General features: G+C 39.4%; 1 protein-coding gene across 1 annotated transcript in view; it reads left to right on the top strand.

Annotated features, from left to right (window-relative positions):
* Positions 1 to 15,779, top strand: part of egfem1 (EGF-like and EMI domain containing 1) — a 67,141-nt gene that overhangs the window by 40,376 nt on the left and 10,986 nt on the right. The window contains exons 17-28 of the mRNA XM_042486634.2: positions 1,993 to 2,127; positions 2,538 to 2,672; positions 4,515 to 4,640; positions 4,995 to 5,126; positions 6,167 to 6,295; positions 6,406 to 6,537; positions 6,932 to 7,060; positions 12,599 to 12,727; positions 13,410 to 13,538; positions 14,775 to 14,903; positions 15,077 to 15,205; positions 15,561 to 15,689. Of these exons, the coding sequence (XP_042342568.2) occupies positions 1,993 to 2,127; positions 2,538 to 2,672; positions 4,515 to 4,640; positions 4,995 to 5,126; positions 6,167 to 6,295; positions 6,406 to 6,537; positions 6,932 to 7,060; positions 12,599 to 12,727; positions 13,410 to 13,538; positions 14,775 to 14,903; positions 15,077 to 15,205; positions 15,561 to 15,689 (1,563 nt within the window). The remainder of the gene's footprint in view (positions 1 to 1,992; positions 2,128 to 2,537; positions 2,673 to 4,514; positions 4,641 to 4,994; positions 5,127 to 6,166; positions 6,296 to 6,405; positions 6,538 to 6,931; positions 7,061 to 12,598; positions 12,728 to 13,409; positions 13,539 to 14,774; positions 14,904 to 15,076; positions 15,206 to 15,560; positions 15,690 to 15,779) is intronic.

The raw sequence follows: 15,779 nt of genomic DNA, 5'->3' as shown, positions 1-15,779 counted from the left end.
CGAGAGGGACAGGGTGGAGTGAAGTTTAGCTTTTCTGTTGCTGAGTAGGGAGAATCTTGGCAATATTCATGCAGATTGTTCTGAGTGATGATGTGGCAGGGCTTCAGTTTTCAAAGTCTTACGTAACCTAGTTCTTCTGTTCAGTGCTCCTGTTAATATGACAATGTTTGCAGTAAACTACAGGCAACACAGAAAAGCTTGCAGGAAATTGCTTGCTCAAATGCTCAGCTTGGTCTCACAATACATTTGTAGTTAGACAGTAGGATGAATGATGCATCACCATTTCTTTAAAAACTTCTATAAATCAAGAGAAGTAGGAGGCAGTGGTCACATGACTTCAGCTTCCAAATGTCGAATGTTGTGATAACATGGTGGTTGGGTGTGTTTGTTCTGCTCATACAAAAATGTAATCTGAGAGCAGTAAAAGTTTCGTTTATACATTCTTTTCTTAATGAACTAACACCACCTTCACTTTATCAAACAAACGTTAATATGAGAATTTGTTTTTCTTTGCTTAACCATAAGCAATAGTGCAGTCACACTGTAGCTTGTTCCAGCACAGTGGAAAAAGAAGTATTCAGATCCTTCACTTTAGTGAAAGTAATAATACCACAGTGTATAAATACAGTGTGTAACATTCCTGCATTCAAAACCTTATTGAAGTAAAAGCATGCAACACTTCTCATCTCAACTCGTCAAGTAGCTCAGCTCTGTCAGTGGACCTTCATGTCTAATTTTATGAACTGGGTACCCTTCTGCATCTGTTTTGAATGTGCCGGGACCATCTGTTAATTTTTCCTTGTCTGCCTCATCCCTGTCTTTTCAAGAAACGCTCCCATTTTAACAGGAAATGTACAGTTTCCTTTCCTTACATGAATGCAGTCTTTTTTAAAGTACACTTACAACATAAGTTACACACTTAGTTTTATGTTTATTTGCTTAGGTTTTGGCAACAAAAGCATGTGGTTAGGTTTAGTAAAAACGTCATGGTTTAGCTTAACATTCAGCCATGTCTGATGCCGACATCCACTGACAATGCAATGGTATTTGATTGGGGTATTCCCCACTGCGCCTACAACTGACACAACCGGTGCATACCACACCACTGCCAAAGGTGACTAATGTCGGTGTCTGATGGCGACATCACTGACAAAGCAGCACTAATTGAGGAGTTTGGAGTAAGAACGGGCTGTATTTTCATCAAAATCATACTTAAAGTATCAAAAGTAAAAGTAATCATTGTGTAGTAAAATGTTCCCTCTCCACGTGTTACTAATATAAATAAGGTTTTTGGAATAACATTACACCTGTTTTAATGTGGATGTTGCACTTTTTTGCTGTAGATGCATATGGCTGTGCTAATTTTAACTTCTGTAAACTGTTGGGTAGTTTAATACACAACAATACAAACTATTTGACAGAAATGCATCACATTCTATAAGATCATCATGTGTTTGTAGTGTTGCTGTCTTTTGAAAACTATGTGTCTCTAAAACTTTTCATGAAAGACAGCCTTGTTTTCAGCTCCATGACAATGCATTTTCCAGCTAATTCAAGAAGGGTTTTAGGGAGTTATTTGGCTTAAGAAGAAGGAAAGTTTCTCAACACATAAGGGAACACTTCATACTTAGTTAATCCAAAAAAAAAAAGCTCAAATTCAAAATCACCAAATGTGGAGATACATGTTTTTTATTGGACAGGAAACTTGTGAAAAATTGTAATCTGAAAGCTAACTAATAAAAAACATTGAAACTAGGAGTAAAAGTTAAGTATTAGACTCTGAGAGGTAGAGGTATAAAGTTAAATACAATGGGATACTCAAGTAAGTACAAGTACCTTGAATTTGTACTAACAGTACTTGAGTAAATGTACCTGGTTACATTCCACCCCTGATCATACAAACATAGATATGTGTTGAAACACTTCATCGCTGTATGTTGACCTAACTCTTGCTTTTTGTCTGTTTTCAAACTGATCTCGTGCGCCCCTCAGCCTGTCCCAGGTGGACGCACGGTGCAGGCTGTTCCAAGGAATGCGACTGTGTTCAAGAACATTCCACTGGCTGTGACCCCAAAACAGGGAGCTGTTTCTGTAAGGCTACATACCACGGCCCACAGTGTGAGAAAGGTATAAGCACTTCACAAAACATCCAACTCATTTATTTAACTCCAGCGTCAGCCTGCAGCTTAAGATCCTATTGGTGAAATGGTGAAGATTCGTGTTGAGTTACATTTTTTCCACGCAGTGTTGAGCATTTCACAGCTTCAAACATCATACAGATCTGAGTGTGTTTCCTGGTCCAGTAATAGGACTATAGTTGCAGTAAACTTTGCAATACCATTTTTATGTAAATTGTATATTTAGTTTAAGAAGTTGCTGTAATTGCTCTTAGAGTGATCACAGAGTCAAGTCACTCACTGGTCAAGAATTTAACACCTTTTCTGCATAGAAAGAACTATTCTACGTACCATTACCTAATGTTTTAAAATGTGCTTTGAGGTTAATCTTTGTTTGTCTGCGTTTATGTCTAAATGTAGAATGTGAGCATGGCTTCTTCGGTGCAGGCTGTGAGCAGCCATGTGACTGTCCAGGGGGAGGGTCATGTGACCCCCGGACTGGAGAGTGCACCCCGCGATGTCCTGCAGGACTTCATGGAGATAAATGTCAGCTGGGTGAGACAAAAAGCTGCTTTAATGCATTTAAAATGGCATAGTGCATCAAACTATGATGTGTTAAGGGGATAGTTCATCCCATATACATATTTTGCCTCATCTGTAGTTCTATTTATTATCAGACTAGATTGTTTTGGTGTGAGTCGCAGTGTTGCAGACATTGGCCATAGAAGCGTCTGCTTTCGTCTGAATGCAGTGGAACAAGATGGCACTCAACTTGTGGTGCTAAAATTGCCCCCCCCCCCATTTTTTTTTTTTTTTGAGAAACTCACCAGCAATGCCTCTTTCTAGGAATCATGACCTGGTTACTCAAAATAATCCACAGACCTTGCTGTAAGCAGTTTCTCATAGGAACTTTATTATTTCTACTACAACCTCCAACTGTGTCACCTTGCAGAAGGAAAAAAAGTATCTGAACGAGAAGCTCATGCTCATGACACTGTGAGATGTAAACATTAAGGGCGTCTTTTTTGGCTGCAGGCTTCCTTCTGTGATCTGGTTGGTGGGTGTAGTTCTCTAGAAAGAAAATAGTTCCAACATGAAACTGCTCACTACAAGATCTGTGGATTATCTTGAGTAACAGGGTCATGATTTCTGGAAAAGGAACGTCGCTGTTGATTTTTCAAAATTTTCTTTTTTTTTTGGCACTTTGAGCACTGTAAGCTGAGTGCCTTTTAGTTCCAATATATTGGAGAGAAGGCAGACATCTCTACAGCCAATACCTCCAACACTTGTCAACAGTCACATCACAACAGTCTAGTTTGATTAAGTAGCATTACAGGTAAGAGGCAAAAAATGTATTTTTAATGTTGAGGTGAACTGTCCCTTTAAGGTAGAAGTGAAAAGGGGTGTCAGTGTAAGGAGCACAGTGAAGTATATTGTAATTTTTGTTTAAGAGTTTCTTTCAAACATCTGGCATGCATTCATAAAATCATTTTACCTTTCAAATACGTTCAACAGTGAGCTGTTCATGTATGATGCACTCTACCTGAGAGCTTGACTCCACAGCGCTCTCATGTGGCCATAACCTTTATAGTAATGTGTGGGTATGAGAAGTGCGTGGGCTTGCACACTGACATGTGTCTACATGTACGTTTACTGTTTGCATTCTTAATGCTCATACGAATTCCTGCCCTTTCTGATGTCCACATAATTTGCAATGAATGACTTTCAAAATTTCTTCACCTTTGTCAGTCTTTTTCAATTCACCTATCAATCTTTCTTTATTCTTTTATTCCTTCTCTATTCATTCCCTGCTGCCTTTGATGGATCAAGTGGATGTGGTTGGTGAAATAAACAATGCTTTCTTTTTGGAGCTCACCTGGTCAGTGCAGGTGTTCTTGTTATTACAAACTGTACAACCAAAAATATGATTCTTCCTCCACAGCAGGGTGTCCTCTGGCTGTATACTCTGCCGCTTGACGGAAAGCTCAATCCTCTGTGTTGTGATACTGAATATTGTTCGGGAGCCTCTGGTAAAAACATGACTAAGATAACAGAGCAGAGTTACAGTATGTCAGCACTAATGAACAGTCCAGGCCTAGGCTTGCTGGTTTTGTCAAAGCCAAATAATAAAAAAAGGAATCCCCATTTTTCTGGAATGTATTTATCTTAGATTGCAAGCCAGGTTATGACAGGGGTAATTTACTTCAGTTACTACTGCAGAGGCTATTGGCATGGGCTGAATAAATAAACAGAAAATGATTGAGTATTTCTAAAATTTCACTTTTGCAGCTCTCTTTTTGCAACGTTGTGCAATCTTGCCTTGTGTTTTTATGTGTTCTTGTTACGCTGTGACTGTTGATGCTGTTTTTAATGTTTTAATCTGATGTGTGTTGCAAGCCTGCCAGTCATTGACCTATGGCGAAAGCTGTCGTCTGACCTGTGACTGTGGAGGAGCTCCATGTGATCCTGTGACTGGACAGTGCATCTGTCCTGCTGGGAAAACTGGCCACTCCTGTCACGAAGGTACTTTATTTTGTGTGCTGTCTATGTTGTGTTGAATTTATGTATTCGTTTTAGGAAATTTTAGCCCAGTTATGTTGGAGCCGACTGTAGAAAATGACATGATTAACATTGAGGACCTGTTTGCACTCACTGACCTCAGTGTGATCAATGGCTCAATGAACCACCAGGATCTTTGTTTATTTCGGGACCTCTCTTTTCAAAACTAATTCCTTTTCTTTGTAGCTTACTTCTCATTTAATGCTTTTTTCATCCCCAAAACATCTGAGTGCAAGTGGCTTTAGGACTTAACTGAGAAATAACAAACATAAGGGGCTTACTGCTCACTTAATCTGAAAGATACTTGGTGCTCCCCAGACTGCCCTGATGGATTCTGGGGGTTGAAGTGCCAGTCGCCTTGTCCTAACTGTGAGAACAAAGGCTCCTGCAACAAGCAGACTGGTGTGTGTGTCTGCAAACCAGGCTACACAGGGAACCTCTGCCAAAATGGTGAGTTTAAATCAAAAGGAACAAAACATTTTTAATGATAGTATATTTTATTGCCTTTACCATTAATTCAAAACTGTTTGTCTCAAATAAATGCAATTAAATAATAGTTGAACAATAGACTGAACTAATATTGAGCGATTAATTTGATATGATTTGCTGTATATGTATTTTTTATATTACTATATTATATATTTTTATATAATTACATATTTTAGTGTTTAAAGGTACTGTTGATAACTTTTATAAAAAATATAACTGTTAAATTTGCTTAAACAGTCACTATATTCTGAAAGAAGCAGTTGAGACAGTTAATCTGTAAAACAAAACAAAACAAAACAAAAAAACCCTCCAAACTACCTCTAATGGCATTTGCAAGAGGTGACCATGGCACACCAAAATCAACCAATCAGAGCTGAGGGGTATTTAACGCAGTTGGCGAACTAGGCAACACTGATCAATATGAATCAAGATTCTGTTACGGCAATGCCTGTTTCTCACCTCAGATGTTTTCAGAAACATATTTTAGCGTACTGTTAAACTGTAAAATGAGAAAGTTTATGACATAGCCGACAAGCACCACGCACCAGCCGAGCCAACTTTCTCATTTTACAGCGAAACAGTACATTAAAATATGTTTCTGAAAACATTTGAGGCAAGAAGCAGTCAATGCAGTAAGAGAATCTTGATATATATTTAATCAGTGCAGCCTAGTTTCATGAGCAGTGATTGACAGCTGCGTGAGAGACTCCTCAGCCCTGATTTGTTGTCTCGTTGTGTAAATGCGACAAGGCGATAAAGTAGGAAGTGGAATATGTTTTTTTTCTTCCACAGATTATTTGTCTCATTAACTGTTATGTAAATGTAGTGTCTGTTTTAGCAATTTTTTTTAAGTTATTGTCAGTAAAAGTTACCAACTGCAGCTTTAATATGATCTGAATTCTCTTTCAAATTAAAAAAAAAATTAGTTCCTACTAACCATATGCCAGACAAACAGAGTTGATTGCTAAAGCATGTCCGTGTGAATGTCATGTTGTGTGCAGAGTGTCCCCCAGGTCTCCATGGACCAGGCTGCTTAATGCTGTGTTCATGCCACCCTGATACTACTTGTGACCCACAGACTGGACGCTGCGTCTCCCCTCCTGGCAAAAGAGGCCATGACCGTGCAACACGTAAGAAGTGCAATTATCCTGAAAAAAATTATAATGCAGATTCAGTTTATTTACTGTAGTACTTCTCAACATTAAACATAGCTCTCACTGCAACATCTGCTGACCTCCAGCATGTGAATCTGGTTACTGGGGCCAAGGGTGCCTCAGCAAATGCCAGTGCAGAGAGATCTCTCTGGGCTGTGATCCGGTCACTGGTCAGTGTGCATGTGAGGCTGGCTTCACTGGAGACCACTGTGAAAAAAGTGAGTTAATTGCAAGCTTCAAGGATATAGTCTGTTAAACACTGCCACCGTGGGGTGATTGTCGCTCATTACAATAACAAATACAACAAGGTATATTACAATCCTGAAAGAAAATTCCTGGATATTTTATTTTTGTCATAATATGTTTTATTACATTCATTTCAACATGTTTTCCAGGAACTTGTAATATACTGAGAGATTTGAATAGCTCATGTAAAGCTCCTACAGTTCTGGGTGAAACCTCCATGAACTAGATTTAGTACCAAACATCACATAACACAAGACTATTCCATGTGAACTGTGACTGAATTTCTTAGCCAGCTACATTATTTTAATATTTAAGATGTTTTGCTAAATCACCACTGATCTGCTTTGCTCTCGTGTTCATTGTTAGAGTGTACGAATGGCAGTTTTGGGCAGGCGTGTGCCCAGCAGTGCCAGTGTCAGAATGGAGCCGTCTGCGACCACGTGAGTGGAGCTTGCACATGTTCACCTGGATATTCTGGCACTTACTGTGAAAAAAGTAAGATTTATTTTTTCTCTGGTGAGTGGTTGTTGTTTATTCCCTGATGATATATCCACCACCTTTTCTGGAATTTTTGGAGTTATTTTAACTTATAATCAACATCATAAACAAAAATAGTTAGAGACTAAAATGATTGATTTAAAGGTCCATTTAGCACTTTCTATTAAATTCACGGGAACAACAGGGTTAGAATAATGTAAATGCGTCTTTTGGTTTCCTTACTCGAATATAAAAATTTAGGAAAACATACAGCTGGCCACCAGCATTGTTAGACATTGATATTTGGTTGAATTCAGGTTGTGATATTGGGTAACAAACTTTAATGTCAGGTTAATGTCAAATGCCAGTTTCAATCTGACGTAGAATACTGATGACAGATTACACTGATGTTATGTTGGTTTAAAGTTATGTTGTTAAGTAACCAAAATCCAACATCTTACAAATGTCTGATGCCAACATCATGTTGATGTAGAATACTGGCATTTAGTCATGAGGTGTGGAGACAAAAATCAACGCCTGCAAAAATCAACATAAAGTGAAATTCTTATATCATTGGACATTTAAAATATCATCAACCCAATTTACATTCCAGCCTTAATTTAATGTCTGTACAATGTTGTTCCAATGTCATATGTAGGTCAGGTGCCAGCTGGGACCATGGTTTTACTTTTATTTTACTTTATTTATATACTTTTATATAGTTTTACTTTTTTTTTTTTTCTTGGTGTATCTTCCGCATATCTTGCCAATCTTCATCTGAAATTTCCATATTAATTTCTTTCTCCCATTTCACCTTGATATATGCTGAAATTATTCTGATGTTACTTTCGTGATATGCTTTAATTATGATCTGGATAACATCATTTATCTCCCTGGAAGAATCTGATTCTATTTTCTTTTTGGTTTTTAGATGAATGTGTCTATAAAATAGTCCATTAGTTATAGGTTTCTATAAAATTCATGCATTCCCAAGTTGCATTTTTTATCAAAGTTTCAAAACAAACTGTCTGTTTTCCTTTTGCTACCCACTGTTTAAATCCTTGATCAAATTTTGCATGCTTAATATTTTAAGACAAATCTAGATATTATTCTATCTGAATTTATAAATTGATCTTGGGGGACCTCTAGTGGTAGAGACTGGGAAAGACAAAGAAATCTGGACAATATGTTCATATTAACTATTTCAGTCCTTGAATTAAAATCCAGCGGTAAGGCAGACCATCTTGTTTTATCTTTTTGTATTTCTTGATTTAAATTGCTTTAATTTGCTCTCAGGTCAGAAAAGTTGTGATGATCAAAACACAATTCATTCTGTCAGAGGTGTGCCTGTATTTGTCTTATAGTCAACTAATTATTTTTGGTGTGGGGCTGTTGTTTGGACAAAACAAGCAATCTGAATATATCAACTTAAGCTTCTGAGAATTTGAGTGGGCATTTTTGTTACTGTAATCTGCTTTTTTTCAGACGAAATGATAATCCAGAAATCAGAAATTAGAAAGTAATGGTCTCATTAACTTATGAAAAAAAAAATTTTTTTTGCATCCCTAAATTTCATGTTGAGTATTATTTGTATGGAAAATCTGACACTAATCTGGATTGCTGACAAAATTTAAAATCCTGAATTTAAGATGTGAAATGAAAAATACAAAAACCCTAAAAGCTGTGAATACTTTTAGGGTGCTCAGCCAAGTTTTATTCTCAGATTCTTCATTAAACTTTCCATGCTGATCTTAAGCTTTATGTAATGTGATCTCACCCCCACTGAAGGCATTACTGCTTCTCTCCATTACAGGTGACATTATAGTCTTAAAACACTAGAGGGCGCTGCAGGATATTCTTTGGATTTTCTCTTTTCTTCCATAGTTTGAGTGAATCATCACACAGATTCAATGAATCATCATATTGTCCATGTAATGTCATGAGCAAAACCATTTTAAAACCACACAAATCCCAAGATATAATTTGTATTAGTCATTCTCGGGTAGATGGCCTCTATTTCATGGGCTGCAGTCTTTTCAAGCATCCTGCCATAGCAAATCCTTCATGTAACTAATGTTCTTCTCATCATTGGGATATTTTTATTGAACTGCAAGACATACCAACAGTCCAAGAGTCTTAACAATGTAATAGATTTGTTCTTGATTATAGTCTTTTGACTTGAAGTGGCCTCATGTTATTACAAAGTGTAAGATTTAGTGTAAGTGTACTACCAGGCCCAGAAATTCATACCACCTCTGTAGTACACGGGGTATCGTAAATCATGGCTGTGTCACACTAGAACAGAGCTTCACATCCCTAGTCATAACAGTCTAATGGCCTCAGACAGAGACGTCACTCTGATTGGACGTCGCTGTGGAAATAGGGCTATCGGTCTGACCGGATTCTGTTTGCTGAAGGCCTTTTCTCCTCAAACAGAGGTGTCCAGTTTCTCAGTCTTCTGCTGGGCCTCTTCCTTCAGGAGAAGTCAAGAAAAGGCCTGCGCTGTGAGAAGGACCAGATCTCTCTGAGTTCATCTGTTTCACAGAATTAAAATGGAAAGAGATCACTTTCCTTTCTTAGCGTTTGATTCTAGGTCCGTCCACACTTTGGTTTTCATAATGTTATTCATAGACATAACAGGGAGACTCAGAAGGCTTGTAACTATGGCAAAATGCATAGTTTCATTGAGCATTCTTGTGGTTGATGCTAAACATCTCAGTAGAGTTTTGTCGGAGGAAACAAGCTATTGTGCTGACATGAGTCCTACACACCAGACCACTTCTTCAATTAGCGTGAATTGTGCTCTGTGTTCTGGTCCGCAGCTTTGATGTTTGCATCAAAATAGTTCATTTGGTTGCAGTAAAAAGAACTCTGGTTCAGCTGGCATCGAACATCCGCGTTATTGTCGAAGAAACTGGGTTGTTTTGTTGTTGTTGTGTTGACCTCTTTCAGGGTATAGACCCTGAACGGCACCAGGAAGTTCTATTCTATGTTCTCTCTATCCGCTCTATTTCTGTGGTCTGCTCTCCCTGGCTGTGTGGTCCCTGGACCTGCTTTATGGGCTGACAGCAGTGGCTCTTACACAACCAGGGATCTGGAAATAATCCTCCTGTCTTAAAGAGCTCATTTAGTCTGGAGATGGAGTCTTTCAGTGATGGCACACTGTGTGTGTCTGTGTGTGTCTGTGTGTGTGTGTGTGTGTGTGTGTGTGTGTGTGTGTGTGTGTGTGTGTGTGGGGACTGAATCCCCTGTACCAACCCATAAACAAAGACTCGGACGGGAAGAGTCTCCACCTCCAAACACTTGCAGACACTGTCCTAATATTAGATTACAGATTGCTGCTCTGCAGTTAATATGGAAACCAGTTGCCCCCTGCTGGCATAAACAAATAATAAACTTTGCCATTCAGAGGTGTCAGTATATCCCCTGAAGATTTACTGTAGAGATTGTGCTGCAGTAAACTTTTCCTGCTGCATTTGAAAAGGAAGGAAAGCGTTTTAACATGTTGAGGTGATTACTTTGCCTGGCATGAATACCTCATTAAAAGAGAACATCACTCATCTGAGATGTTTTATGTTTATCTGTTTCTAAGGCTGTACCCAACTGAGAACTATGCAAGGTGATTCAGATTTGGCAGTTGAATATGACTATTTTATGAAATGTTTTTTTCCATATGAAGTTTTAAAATTTGATTGGGGCTCAGTGGGACATTTAGTGTGACAGCGATATTCATGGAATATAGCAAACAAGCTTACAAAGCTGACAAAATATTGCAAATGCGCAACATTTTTTGCAGACACTAGTTACTAAACAAAAATCAGAGACTGTATCATATTAACTTGCTTAGAGTTGTAAATTCACCACTTCTTCATGTAACAATGCTAGAGAGACTGCATCGTAGCATGAAAGTCAAGAGCACTCATTCTGCCGCAAAATCTGGGGACCAGACTTCCCCAGAAGCGCACTGTAGAGCACACTGAATAACAAAAAAAACCCACCAAAAAAATACTGCTTGACTTGAAGCAATCTCAGTTGACTGAGGGGTCTCAGACTGATGATTAGAATCTCTGACTTTTAAGGTGCAGCCCTATCTGTTTCACATCATAGATGCATCAAGCCCCTTGGGTCATTGATAAATTGACATCAGATTCCTGAAACATTCTCCCATGGGACAGAAAGATGTTGCCATGGTGTGAGTAACTGACTATCATAATAATAAACAACAGACAATAAAACCAGGGATTTTTGCTACAGTACTACCACAGACCTAATGTACAGCTGGGCTAAAATGACAGCATCCTCAGCGGGCTGGCTTTAATAACATCGCAGCCTAACCACTACAGAGGCAGGCAAAGACGTCATGCTGTCAGCGTGGGAACACAGTGATGGTCATGCCAGAAACTGCTGAGCAGGAAGGATACTTTTCCCAATTTGAGGCCTTGAGGGAGAAAAAAGAGAAGTGGACAGCATCATCAATTGGAGCAGGAGAAGGAGTGTATGATGCATTAACTGTCGGGAAACACCCTGAGCACTGTGGCATTTAGAATACACAAAACCACCAAGTTACACGTTTCTGTCGCATTCCCAATTTGTGGTAACATGGTCCACTGCTTTCTTATAGATAGAAGAGGTAGTACATAAATGAAATTGAAAAACTGCAGGATACTGAGATAATTGGGACCCAAACCTTCACCAGATCTCACGTCACTGCAACAGAAAACAGAAGACGGAAATGTCCCCACCGGCTGTCAATCACTCAAAATCTGGCAGTACAAAGAGCAGCATTCCTTTAAATTTAACCCAGAATGGAAGAACATTTTATTTTGCAAAATACAACTATTATGCTTGAGTCAGGCTGTGATCTTTTCAGTGACAAATTGAGCTATCAAAAAATAGACCGTGAATAAACAGTGTCATTCTTTCCTGCTCTGGTGAAGTCATGCTTACAGACAATATTTACATCCCAGTAGTGGAAAGGCTCATTCATCCAGCTGCCTCTGGCTTGGTTCTTGTGGATGCGAGGCACTATGTTTACCAAACTCTCTGAGTGTCAATTGACTCTACGCACACTTAATCTCTCTGGCGCTCCTTGAGAATGGGAAACAGACTCTTACACTGGCATCTCATCACATCAGCAGCAATACTGTAGGCATGTGTGTGTGTTAGGGGGGCACAGTAACCTGGCTTTGTTTCACCATGTATTGGTGAGGCCTGTTGACTCAGCAGGTGCTCTAATTACCAACTCTCTACCCCCGAAAGGGAACGGCCTCTGAGCCGCCGTCGACTTTGATGTGGCCCAGATCCACCACACATGTGGGACATGAGCTCACTTAACGAACGCAGACGCTCTGCAAATGAACAGCCGCAGCGTGATACTGTAATTTGATATTGGTATTTTCAGTAGGTGGTAAGACAGAGAGGGAAAGTAGGAGGACGAGAGTGAGAGATTCGGAAGGGAAGAGAAAGAACTAAAAAAGTTGGCATCAAAACCTTTTCCTCTCCTCTCTTGTGAAGCTGCCAGTTCTAACCAGTTGGATGTTTTATCTCGGCCCACAGTGTGCCCGGACGGCTTTTACGGTCTTGACTGTGGCCAGATGTGCGAGTGCAGGAACGGTGCCCGCTGCCACCACATCACAGGAGCCTGCCTATGCACCGCCGGCTGGGCAGGACCACACTGCATTCTGGGTAATGGAAGCCACATCATTAAAACGGGGTGTGAGGGAGGCCCTCACTGCAGCCCATCACGACGTCCTCTCCTTAAACACAACTATGTGTTTGTGAACAATTATCTCTATAATGAGACATTGCCAATGACTTTTTTAGGGATGGGTAAGGGTGGAGAAAGGAGGGGGGACAAGGGTGCCCTCTGGCATACATGCTTTTATTGAGGTCTATTCTGGATAAATGCACCCTCGTGTTTATAGTGATCAACATTAGGAAAGGGAGAACATAACTCTTTAGTAGCTAACCAATCAGTGTTCTCATGCTAAAGTTTCATGCCGTTGTTTTAATGAATCCAGTGAAATACCCACTAAAGTTCTTACTCTGTCATTCTGGAGTCTTATTCAAGACTTTCCTCTTGCCACAGCCATTTTGTGGTCCTAACTACCAGAGCCAGAGTCAGCAGAAAGCCACTAGCATGACTTAATGATGCATCTCTGTCATTAGCGCACTTTTCTCTTTCCTAGACTCCAAATGTCATCTTGGACTTTGATCATTAAGGAAAAGTTTACAAGATGTGTGCTGAAAATGTCTCAAAATGTCCTTTAGCCCTGTACACTCATACATTTGCTGCAGTTGCATTTTAAGTAAATACTGAATGTGTTTTGTATGTGCGTGCGTGTGTGTGTGTGGTTTGTGTGGGTAGAGTGCCCAGAGGGACATTTCGGGGAGCAGTGCAGTCAGACCTGTGAGTGTCAGAACGGAGCCAGGTGTGACCACGTCACTGGGCGCTGCAGCTGTGCGGCCGGGTGGACTGGAGTCAGCTGCCAACTGCGTGAGTAGCTCATCACTCAAGTAGCTTAGCAAAGCATGACAAACCCTGTCAAAAGTCCTTCTGCTATTTTCTTAAAGGGCAATACCAGAGGGTTTGCATGCTTTAGCTCATTTAGTACAATGAGTTATTATACGCTACGTCACAACTATCCATGTTTTTGGAAAGTTGGATGTATTTTAGTCTGCTGCTATAGGCATCAAGCAGTTTTCATTCATTTTTGTGTAATATGAATATATCAATTAGCAGTCTCTTAAAATTTCTTTAAAATTGAATTGAATTGAAAAAGACTTGATGTTGCAATTTACACAACTTGAGCAAGTTTTAACGAGTCTGATGGTTTGTTTTTATATTGTACATAAATTAAAACATGACAGCCTGGAAATGTTCAAAAACTACTCTCAAATAGAAAATCTGCAATTGTATAGCTTGTAATTAAAAATGGTCAGCAAAAGCTGTAAACTAGACATTTATAGCTGAGAGGCCATATTTTGTAAAAACACTGCTGTGGTCATTTAAAGGCGCTATGAAAATCATTTTGTGTAGAGCAGAAAGACCCTCCTGGTTTCTAACATAGGTGTAAACATTATGCACATAGCAGTGCAAAAACACAAACCTGAGGGGTCAAAATCTTAATGTTGATTGCGATTTCCTTACATTTGTCTCTTAATGAAAAGAAGCTAATATATGAAACGTGAATTTGACTGTGTGTGGGGTAATTGTTGACTTTCAGCTGTTTAGTACACACCCGTTGAAGAACATACATAACACATAATGATAATAAGTGATTAATCGATATAACCTTTGGTTTTTGTGAAAGAGAGATGGACATAGTACATTAATGTTATTACAATACTGGAATTTCGAATTTTGATACAAAATCTTGAAAAATATTGACATTCAACACCATTTTCGATACCAGGGGAAAAATTGACACTGAGGGCATAAAGTCAAGAGCGAGAAAGCGCAGCTGGTACCAGTGTATCACTACTGCGGAAGATGAGTATTGAAGCCGTTGCCAGATATATTCAAAATTGATACCGATATACACCACTATTTCTAAGAACAATAAATTGCATAATGAATAGTCTTATAATTCATGTTATATAATAATCCAAATCATGACTCTAAACTTTTGTATTCGTCTACATAGTTATTTTATGTTATTAACTCTTATACTGTACTGTGTGTGTGTGTGTGTGTGTGTGTGTGTGTGTGTGTGTGTGTGTTTGAGTTCAGCCTGTCCTGCAGGACAATATGGAGAACACTGTTCGGGACTATGTATGTGTCAAAACGGAGGCTCTTGTAATAGCGTGAGCGGCCAGTGCTCGTGCCCGCCCGGCTGGACTGGAGCTGCCTGTGAGTTAGGTGAGTCCTTCAGTGCTATTTATCACATTGTAAGTAAGCTAAGAAAAACACACTTGAGACTTAAAAGCCAAAACTCTAAAAAGTACCTGTTTTTGTTTAGGTAAAACCCTTTTTATATTTTTTAATTAACAAATTCTCAAATGCAGCTGAGGTTTCCTCTCCCTCTCTCCTAGAGTGTGAGGAAGGACGTTATGGAGAGAACTGCAGTCAGGCCTGCAGCTGTACAAACGGAGGGAGATGTGACAGAGTGACAGGAAGATGTGTGTGTCTGCCTGGTTGGAGGGGAGAGCTCTGTCAGTCAGGTGACTTTCTAATCAGCACTGTTGCATTACAACCTTTTAGTTCTTATTCAGCATTTTTAGTTTTTCATTGTACACGGAATATTATCTCTAATCTGTGTTCCCTCTGTTGACTGCTAAAGCATCTTAAAACACGTAGAGAATTTTAGCCTCTCTCACCTTGCATCTGCACAGCTTAGCTAGCTTTCTTTTCAGCAGTCGCAAAATAAAAGTGAAGCTTTATTTACTCATGAAATCATAAAAATTGCCATGTCAAAACAATTTGCGCAATCAGCCTGAGGTAAATAAGCATAAAATGATCATTTCAATGTTATAATGTCGCACGCTGAACGTGAATGCTTGTGTTGTTTGTTTGAAGCCTGTTCAGAGGGATTCTTTGGAGAGGGCTGTGAGCAGAGGTGTGACTGTGTCCATAGTTCGAGTTGCCACCACGTGACAGGCCACTGTGAGTGCAAGCCAGGCTGGAGGGGAGCCAGGTGTGACAAACGTGAGTGTGTAAAGGACAGAGGAAATTGCAACAGAATGGAAATAGAAAAACTTTGAACATGAGAGTAAACTGACTGATGTGTGCCTGCAC

This window comes from Plectropomus leopardus, chromosome 6, assembly GCF_026936395.1.
Source record: "Plectropomus leopardus strain MGB_pleo_1.0 chromosome 6, ASM2693639v1, whole genome shotgun sequence".
Taxonomy (NCBI): Eukaryota; Metazoa; Chordata; class Actinopteri; order Perciformes; family Serranidae; genus Plectropomus; species Plectropomus leopardus.
The sequence above is the reverse complement of the archived record's forward strand: the minus strand, read 5'-3'. Positions and strand labels throughout refer to the sequence as shown.